General features: G+C 40.5%; 1 protein-coding gene across 1 annotated transcript; it reads right to left on the reverse strand.

The window, feature by feature from the left end:
* Nucleotides 1–1,418: 1,418 nt before the first annotated feature.
* Nucleotides 1,419–10,578, reverse strand: slc22a2 (solute carrier family 22 member 2). The gene is made up of 12 exons (XM_029114405.2): nucleotides 10,086–10,578; nucleotides 9,899–10,002; nucleotides 9,665–9,819; nucleotides 8,198–8,366; nucleotides 7,916–8,030; nucleotides 7,737–7,837; nucleotides 7,121–7,335; nucleotides 6,676–6,784; nucleotides 6,347–6,459; nucleotides 5,697–5,796; nucleotides 5,446–5,548; nucleotides 1,419–1,617 (listed from the first exon to the last, which is right to left on the reverse strand). Exons 1-12 carry the CDS (start codon nucleotides 10,500–10,502, stop codon nucleotides 1,591–1,593), a joined length of 1,728 nt encoding a protein of 575 aa, XP_028970238.2. The 5' UTR covers nucleotides 10,503–10,578; the 3' UTR covers nucleotides 1,419–1,590.

The raw sequence follows: 10,578 nt of genomic DNA on the forward strand, positions 1-10,578 counted from the left end.
AATATATTCTTAAAACATACTTTAGTGAGGAAATCCTCAGTAACACAGTAACACACACATTAGTACCAATATAATTAAAAGATTAATATCTGATGTTTTTGGAAACAACAAATGCAGTAGCACTATAAGCTACTGTATCTAGGACATGTTACATACAATCATAAATACAGCTCTGAAAAAAATTAAGAGACCACTCCTAATTTTACTTAAATCAGCATCTCTACATGTATGGCAGCCATTCCATTCTAGTTTCTGTTAAATTCCAACACAGGCACACCTCATTTTACTTAATGAGGTACTGAATAGGTGATTACCTGAACCAAATCTAATTTAACAAGGAAAAGTATAAAAACCACTACTGCGGTCATCACTATCCTCTTGCAATAGGACCAGCTGGATGGCAAAAACTGTGCAAGTAGTACCTCAAAGATAATTTAAATAAAAAACAGGCTCCTAGGAGCAGGGCTGAAGTCATGCAAAGATAGAAAAAAGCCCTTCATCAATGAGAAGCAAAGAAGAGCCAGGCTGAAGACCATAAGGATTGGACCGTACAGGAATTGATTAAGGTCATTTTCTCTGACGAATAAAACGTTCACATATGCCCAGCACCTAGTAATCTTATGGTTAGACGGAGACCTGGAGAGGCCTAGAACCCACAGTGTCTCGCTCCCACTGTGAAATTTGGTGGAGGATCGGTGATGATCTGGGGATGCGTCAAGAAGGCTGGAATCGGGCAGATTTGTCTTCGTGAAGGACGCATGAATAAAGCCAAGTACAATGTTATCCTAGAAGAACACCTGCTTCCTTCTGCTCTGACAATGTTCTCCAAATCTGAGAATTGATTTTTCCAGCAGGACAATGCTCCATGCCACCCAGCTTGGTCAATAAAGGTGTGGATCAAGACCCTGTCATGGCTAGCCCAATCCCCAGACCTAAACCCCATTCAAACCTCTGGAATTTGATCAAGAGGAAGATGGATGGTCACAAGTCATCAAACAAAGCCAAGTCTCTTGAATTTTTGTGCCAGAAGTGGCATAAAGTCACCCAACAGCAATGTGACAGACTGGAGGAGAGCATGTCAAGACGCATAAAAGTTGTGATTAAAAATCAGTGTCATTCCATCAAATATTGATTTCTGAACTCTTCCTAAGTTAAAACATTAGTATTTTGTGGTTGAAAAATTGATATGAATTAGTTTTACTGAGGTCTTTGCATTATTTGAAGTCTGAAAAGAATGCATTTTATTTTTGGTTATTTTGACCAGTACTCTCAACGACAATATTTCTATTTGGAATTTGTGAGAAATGTTGTCAGTAGTTTATAGAATGAAACTAAACTGTTCATTTTACTCAAACACATACCTATGAATAGTAAAACCAGAGAAACTGATAATTTTCCAGCCGCAAATGCTATGACCCCTGTGTGGTACAACACAACATATGAACACATAAGGTTAAAGACAGCAATAAGGTCAGGTGTATACACATATATAACAGGTGGGGAAAAAAATCTGATCCTGTACCGAAGATGATGAGTGGCAGCTCCAACCAGAGAAGGAATGGGGCCACGATGCCTCCGATGTCACACAGGCTAGAGCACACCGACACACCCAGGTTCCTGAGGACGGAAACAGCTGCAGTGTTTGTATCCATACATTTTCTCTGCTGGTCTACATTTTAAGATGTATAACTACCTGATATATGCGGGGAGAAATTCAGTGTTCACACAAAACACCATCTGAAATGTTGTGATGCCCAACCGAACAATGCAAGCCACAATGGTTTTTACCCCAGAAGTAACCTGTGAGAGAAACATGAATATTAATGTCTCCTGCACACTAAATACACACAGGACTATCATTTTCAAATAGACTTTCTTTCAGATATTGCAAACTCACTCTCAGGTATCATGGCAGTGATAATGCAGGATGCTCCTGCTACAATGTTAGCTGTGGCAAAGGGAAGACGACGTCCAATACGATCAATGGTGAGGAGGATTAGAAAGGCGGCAGGGAACTCCACCAGCCCAGAGATCAGGAAATCAATGTACACATTTCCTCCCAGGATTCCTAGACGCAGTCTTCATTTATTTCCATAATCTTATTTCTGTATATATTTATTTATGTATTTACTTGTCCTTAAGCTAATGAGTAGGTGTCAATGAAATGGTTGAACGGTATCAGAGCACTAGGGTGATTGCAAATCGTTCTATTGGCAGTGAGCCGGTGGCAGACACAAAATGGCAGTGGCGCTCTTACCGATTTCATGCCACTATATTCCCATAGCCGCTGTCCCCCAGCTCTTAACCTGCCAGGCAACACTCCAGCTGCCCGCGATAAACAATAAACAAAAACACAGCACCTGCCGTTACTTATTGTTTATAACCAATGATTACAGTGAATAGAAAAATCTATTGAATGAGCTCCATCCCAAAACATTTTTTTAATTGACAAGCTCTGAAAATAAGTGTAAGTGATATTTAAACACAAGTGAACATGAAGTGGCAAATCAAAAGTAAACTAAATCTTGATAAACATAGTTCAGACCCTGTATGAAAAACAGTGAAAAATTATAGGATTAGAATAATCACTCTGCAGTATAATAAAAGATTACATAACTATGCCCTGTGCAATGTAAGGTATACACTTAACAACTCAACACCAACACATTTAAAAGAGCCTATATAACCCCTCCACCCTGAGGAAAAGGTATAAATAATTGCAATATTAACTGCAGAATGACTCAAGAGTAGCTTACACTGGCTTGAAAGGCTTTGACTTGAATTAAATGAATTCATTTTTAATCTTGGAGCTGAGCTAGTGTAACAGCTGAATTCATGTTAGCTGTTTTAATGAAGCCACCTAGAAGATACAAACAAAGTTTAAAACTATGAAGAGACGACCCAAGGTTGGAGGCAAAGTGTGTGATGACACCGCTCCGAAATGACGCCGCCCCAGGGATGACGCCGCCCCAGAGATGACGCCGCCCCAGAGATGACGCCGCCCCAGAGATGACGCCGCCCCAGAGGTTACCCCACCCCAGAGATGACGCCGCCCCAGAGATGACGCCGCCACAGAGATGACGCCGCCCCAGAGGTGACGCCGCCCCAGAGGTGATGCCGCCCCAGAGGTTACCCCACCCCAGGGATGACGCCGCCCCAGAGATGACGCCGCTCCAGAGATGACACCGCCCCAGAGGTTACCCCACCCCAGAGATGACACCGCCCCAGAGATGATGCCGCCCCAGAGATGACGCCGCCCCAGAGGTGAAGCCGCCCCAGAGGTTACCCCACCCCAGGGATGACGCCGCCCCAGAGATGACGCCGCCCCAGAGGTGACGCCGCCCCAGAGGTTACCCCACCCCAGAGATGACGCCGCCCCAGAGGTTACCCCACCCCAGAGCTGACACCGCCCCAGAGATGACACCTTATACGCATTAAAGCAGTATATTTCAGTTTGATTTCTCCCTCACCTCCTTCTCTGCCTCTTATAATAAACACACACAATCTGTTCCTGTTCCATTTGTTTCTCCACGGTAAGCACATAACACAAAACACGTATCATAGCAGAATGTCTAATTCACTATAATGGCATCACTCCTAAACAGAAAACAGTGGCTTTGGTACCAATTTATTAATTTTTTACATATAAATGTTATTGTCCCTGTATTCAATATGTTATGGACTCACATTAATTCTAATTTAAACAACAACAAATACAACAACAATCATAAGGTTGGAGTAAGAAGGTACAACTGACTAGTACAATTCATCTACAAAAATCATTAACAAATGTCATGAACAAACTGTCAAGTGTGTGTGTTTATTGAGGTTTTACTTGCTGCACATTTAATTAAAGTTTTTCACACCACAAAACTTTGAATAAATACACATAGTATTGGTTATCCACGTTTCCAACATTAAATAACAAAGATAAAGTAATAACAAACCATGTGAGGGAAATATTCAAAAGGGTTTATCTGAAGAGACACATGGCACAAAGCACTTGATCTGACAGGGAGATCTTCATATGCCGTTAGAAAACTCATGGCATATGCTAAAAGTAAGATATTTTGACCTCACCATTACAGACTATCCTTATTAATACACTCACCTAAAGGACTATTAGGAACACCTGTTTCTCCTATTTCTCATTAATGCAATTATCTAATCAACCAATCACATGGCAGTTGCTTCAATGCATTTAGGGGTGTGGTCCTGGTCAAGACAATCTCCTGAACTCCAAACTGAATGTCGGAATGGGAAAGAAAGGTGATTTAAGCAATTTTGAGCATGGCATGGTTGTTGGTGCCAGATGGGCCGGCCTGAGTATTTCACAATCTGCTCAGTTACTGGGATTTTCACGCACAACCATTTCTAGGGTTTACAAAGAATGGTGTGAAAAGGGAAAAACATCCAGTATGCTGCAGTCCTGTGGGCGAAAATGCCTTGTTGATGCTAGAGGTCAGAGGAGAATGGGCCGACTGATTCAAGCTGATAGAAGAGCAACTTTGACTGAAATAACCACTTGTTACAACCGAGGTATGCAGCAAAGCATTTGTGAAGCCACAACACACACAACCTTGAGGCGGATGGGCTACAACAACAGAAGACCCCACCGGGTACCACTCATCTCCACTACAAATAGGAAAAAGAGGCTACAATTTGCACAAGCTCACCAAAATTGGACAGTTGAAGACTGGAAGAATGTTGCCTGGTCTGATGAGTCTCGATTTCTGTTGAGACATTCAGATGGTAGAGTCAGAATTTGGCATAAACAGAATGAGAACATGGATCCATCATGCCTTGTTACCACTGTGCAGGCTGGTGGTGGTGGTGTAATGGTGTGGGGGATGTTTTCTTGGCACACTTTAGGCCCCTTAGTGCCAATTGGGCATCGTTTAAATGCCATGGCCTACCTGAGCATTGTTTTTGACCATGTCCATCCCTTTATGACCACCATGTACCCATCCTCTGATGGCTACTTCCAGCAGGATAATGCACCATGTCACAAAGCTTGAATCATTTCAAATTGGTTTCTTGAACATGACAATGAGTTCAATGTACTGAAATGGCCCCCACAGTCACCAGATCTCAACCCAATAGAGCATCTTTGGGATGTGGAGGAACGGGAGCTTCCCACAAATCTCGATCAACTGCAAGATGCTATCCTATCAATATGGGCCAACATTTCTAAAGAATGCTTTCAGCACCTTGTTGAATCAATGCCACGTAGAATTAAGGCAGTTCTGAAGGCGAAAGGGGGTCAAACACAGTATTAGTATGGTGTTCCTAATAATCCTTCAGGTTAGTGTATAAGAGAGAACAAAAATTTTGAAAACAGGCAACTGTAATGTAACATGAAAATGAATACTGCTTGTCATGAACTTGTCGTACTTTCATCACACAACCATTAAGTTTAATTGGCTGTCCAGAAAGGAATCAAACCATTTCAGGGTCTTTGTTGGTTGTCACGTCACTATTGGTGGGCAAGAGGTTTACTGCCTGTTTCCTCTTCAGCTCCATAATCCTCAGAGCATTATCTTTGCATCTGAGATGGCAGGAGAAATAAAAAACAGTAAACACATAATGAACAGATGTTCACCTCAGACATCATCAAGATATAAACGCTTCTGTTGGAGAGCATGATTTCATCACATTTGGTGGTAGAAATAATAATAGCAGTGTTAAAATCTTACTTTTCTGGAAACTCAATGTCATCGATCGTCTCAGGAAGGGGCACACCTCTGGTTTCAGGCAATAACAAGACCAATGCTCCAGCCACAAATGCAAGGACCCCTGGGTGGCAAAATAAAGAGTTTATCACCATCAGTATCATTACGGCTGTGATGGCAATTCCATCGATCAGAACTCTTAAAGGAGGAAGTACACCAAAATATGGGTTGCAAAACTGGGGCCCCCACACTCCCAAGGGTCCACAGGAAACCCAACCAAAAAGTGCATATTTTTCACAAAATTACATCTCAACTGAAGGTTACATGCCTTCCTGAGGAGAAAGCATTTTCAATGAGCTTGCTTCAGCAACATACATATTGACAGGATACATTACGAACATTTTTGACATTTTATAATAATTTCAATACTGTGATTTGGAAAACCTGTTTTAGTGGTAATGCATATTTTTTATATATAGGCTTTTGGGTTTTTGAGAGCAACAACAATATTCAAATAATTGTTTTCAATATAAACATTTTAATAAAAACAGAATGAAATTATGTACAAATAATTTTATCCCTATGTTAAGTATACAATAGTACAAAGACATATCAAATGTTGAAACTGAGATATTTTATTGTTCCTTATACAATGGCACAACGCGGTAACATACCGAAGATGATGAGTGGCAGCTCCAACCAGATGGCAGCCAGTCTGTAGAGAAGGAATGGGGCCACGATGCCACCGATGTCACACAGAGTTGAACATACCGACACACCCAGGTTCCTGAGAATAGAAACAACAATGTCCTTGTCTGGAACTACAATTAACCTTTCTGTTACACTGATTGTAAGTGTGGTGCGATACAACCTTGTCATGACATTTCATTCTACATGGCGCAAACGGGAACATTGTCCATCCACCTGACGTGTCAATGACATTGTAACATGTTCCTTCCGTAACTCTGTTCAGTGTATTTAGTTGTGTTCTGTTTTCTCTGACCTGACAAATGTAGGGTACAATTCGGTGTTCACAAACACCACCATTTCGAAAGTCATTGTAATGCCCAACCGGCCGATGCAGGCTACGGCTGTTTTGAACCAGAACATGCCTGTAAGTGAGAGAAAAGAGAAAAAGTTACAACACCTTGACTGGGTTCCTGGGGAGCCCCTTGGCCCATGCAAATTGGCCAGCATTGCCCCGGGGATCAAGCTGGACTTGTGTATCTGCAAAGCTAATTGAGGTCATCAGGGGAGTGTGTGCCATCACACACACTGACCAACGTGACTTCCTGAATGAGCAGTGTGAGAGAAAGCATAATGGTTTGGGGTGGTTTACAAACCCAACACTTCCATTGGGTATAATTCTGCTTGACAGAATTGGGAAAGGGAGAAAAAAGGGTGAAAAATAAAGAAGCAAAAGTCATTTAAAAAAAAGGGAGACTCACTCTCAGGTATCATGGCAGTGATAATGCAGGATGCTCCTGCTACAATGTTAGCTGTGGCAAAGGGAAGACGACGTCCAATACGATCAATGGTGAGGAGGATTAGGAAGGCGGCAGGGAACTCCACCAGCCCAGAGATCAGGAAATCAATGTACACATTTCCTCCCAGGATTCCTAGACGCATTATAAGACCCTGGTACACAACTGCACTAGTAAACCTGTGAAGATGAAGAAATTACATTGTATTAGGTCAGGAGAAGTGAAAGAGACTCAGTTAAACATACATTTATATACATTTAAGCTTAATTCATTGGTCAATAGCATTCTAGTATGGAGGACCAAATGTGCCATAATTGGAAAAAAATAAATGTATCAATAAATATATTTATACATAAAAATATATAATTATAATTTTCTTAATCAATATTATTTCCCTATTTATTTATTTCCTTGATCATTAATTTCTCTATTTAATTATTTTTGTCTTCATTTATTTCCATAATCTTATTTCTGTATATATACATTTATGTATTCATGTATTTTCTTTTCCTTAAGCTAATGAGGCGCTGTCAATGAAAGTATGCCATGGTATATTTATTTTGAGGAACATGGGCCTTACCAGTTAAACATGAGGATAAAGGTGTGTTTTCTCATGTTTGGTGTTCTGAACAGATCCAGGAAAGAGGCAGATGACGTCTCTGCATTGTCATCTCTCAGGGTCTATAAGGCATGTTTGGATACTGATTATATTGTTAAGTCTAGTTTAGTAGTGCCTTTGGGTGATGAAACATTTCCTACCTCAATGTTGTTTGAGAGGGTTCTCTTATTTTCCTTTGCTATTGCCTCAGTGATCTTCCTAGCTTTAGTTGTGTTGTTCTGGGAGAGAAGCCATCTTGGAGACTCTGGGATCAGCCTGGAAGCAAATACGTCGGTCACAACATTTGGTTTTTGAAAGCATTCAGACATGCATGCAAAGTAGGATATTGCCTATGGAAACTGTAATGCTACAAATAGCCAATTAAATATCTGTGAGATTCAATCAAACATGATTGAGAAAGTTGAGATTATTTTGGATCTTACCAGAAATAGGTCAGAAATAGGAAGTAAGGCACGGTGAAGGTCACCTGCAGCCAACGCCAGTCAGTGATAATGTAGGCAATGAGGGTCAGGATGAGAATGCCAACACTGAAGAACATCTGTAGAACAACACCTACCATCCTCCGATACTTTACTCCGACTATTTCATTGACTAAGGAGACAGGTAAGATATACCATAAAGCTGTTTTTAGAATTCCCTCAGTGACTTACTGTATCAATAAACTGTATTATACTATATAAATTGAATAAAGTAGATTACCGTACAATGGGAAGTAAAATACCATATATTAGTTTTACAGCACACAGTAAAAGTTGTCTGTAATCTTAATATTAAATCACAGAATGTCTTGCACATGAAAATGCTGTGTATAAAGGGATAGTTTGACCCAGATTAATATTTGGATTAAACTCTGCTTACCCTGAGTTGTTCTTGAAGACCCATGGAGTCATTTTTTTACAACAACAAGACATCACCTCTGACCCAGCCTGGAATTAGCATTATTGGCATTGTACCGAATTCATTAAATTAAATTGTGCGTCTCAAGCCACAAAAGCTGCATTGTAAGCAAAAATCGATTCGAAAACACTTCAAACTAAGATTAGTGGTGTAATCGAACCTGCCAATGCTATATTCCTCAAAGTAGTGTTTTCATTTTTGCTGTATAAATGTTATTTTCAACTAAACTGATAACTTCTTTGCTCACCAGTTAGTTTTGTTTACCAGTTGCATCAGTCCACTTTTAAATTCAGGCTCAATGTAACTTTTTGACTAACCACTTTGCTTTCACTACTTACCGATTACATCATTGCCAAATTACAGAGGCTGTGTGTGGTGGACACAGAAAATTATATCTGTCCAAGCGTGACTGAATATAGTTCAAAGTGTGATTTATGTTCATTTGCAGCATTTGTGGCTCAGGACACACAGTTTCAGTTCATGAATTTGGATGATCCTAATAATGCAAATTCCAGCTTGGGACGGAGATTAACAATTGTATGTTGTGAAAAATTACCCCATTAACATTTAAGAACAACTCATGTTAAGCGGAATTTCACCCAAATATGAATCTAGGCCAAACTATCACTTTAACAGTAGTCATACTGGTGCATTGTGGGAAAAATTGTCCAGGGAAAGATTCTCTCAAAAATAAAATCTGTGTTGCATGTATCTTTCAGTAAGAATGTTTTTTCCTTTCACCACAATGTAAAAGTTCAAAATAATGAAAATTAATAATTTAAATGCAATAATTTACAAATGTCTTGCAGAAATGCTGTTAACTGCAATCTTTGTAATTACTGTAAAACTAAACATTTTACAGCATCATACTGAGTTTTATTCCTACAATGAATATCTCAGTAGTATATTAGCACTGTTTTGACCATTAGCAAAATCCTATACTCCACAGTTAATCAGTCATGTTTTGTGAGACAAATGCAGTTTTTTCATACTAAGCACATATCCAGACATCCAGCCACCCTTCACAGCAAATCCAAAGACTGTACGAAATACAAGCATGGATGTATAGTTTGGAGCCACCGCTACAAGTATTCCAGAAACTCCATTCAATAAGTTGGACACCAAGAAGCTCACTTTTCGGCCGAACCTTCAAAGTAGAAGAAACAAATAGTTTGTAAAAACAGGCCTTTATCTTGTAAAGATCTCTTTCTGGGAAATAGATTTACCTGTCAGCCAGGTATCCAAAAGTTATGCTTCCAACCAGGAAGCCCACATTGAGTGTAGCCTGGAACATGTCCACCACCCATGCATGATCACACACCAGGTCAAACTGAAATTAAAAAAATTATTATAATTTTCAATTCTAATTCTAATTATGTTAATATCTTTCTGTAAGTGTGGAAAAGTCCTCACCTCAGTCACAAAAGACCGCCTGCCCTCATAGTCATACTCCCAGCCTTCCTTGCATGAGGTAACGGGAGCTTTGCTCTGTTGGGTGTCAGCAAAGTGAATCCCTGGGTGGTCACACGTCAGACCGGTAGCGTTCCAGTCCAGGTCGTACTGCTCACATCGGCTGTGGACTAACACTCCTGAGGTGTTGACCAGAGGGATAGTGATCTCTCTAGTGTCCATCAGGTTCCAGCCACAGCTTTGCCGCATCTCGCTCACCCCCGAGTCCCGGCACCAATGCTCTGGGGTGAACCCCTGGAAAACGATGCCCACAAAGACAGCAGCAAAAGGCAATGATACCAGACACAGCAGAGCAAATACACGCTTTTGGCAACGACCAAAATTCCCTGCCTCTTCCAGGATTTCATTAAAAGTGGTCATAGTTGGAGAGTTGGGTGTCGGAAGCAGAGTAATTGAATGTGATACTGCATTAGTGTCTGTACAGGGATTGAGTTAT

The sequence above is a fragment of the Esox lucius genome, chromosome 18 (genome assembly GCF_011004845.1).
Source record: "Esox lucius isolate fEsoLuc1 chromosome 18, fEsoLuc1.pri, whole genome shotgun sequence".
Taxonomy (NCBI): domain Eukaryota; kingdom Metazoa; phylum Chordata; class Actinopteri; order Esociformes; family Esocidae; genus Esox; species Esox lucius.

Coding starts and splice junctions, on each gene's coding strand:
- slc22a2 (XM_029114405.2), bottom strand. CDS start 10,502: ATGACCACTTTTAATGAAATCCTGGAAGAGGCAGGGAATTTTGGTCGT. Junction 10,003..10,085: donor GGCGGTCTTTTGTGACTGAG/GTGAGGACTTTT, acceptor TTTTAATTTCAG/TTTGACCTGGTGTGTGATCA. Junction 5,549..5,696: donor GACATTGAGTTTCCAGAAAA/GTAAGATTTTAA, acceptor CTGCCATCTCAG/ATGCAAAGATAATGCTCTGA.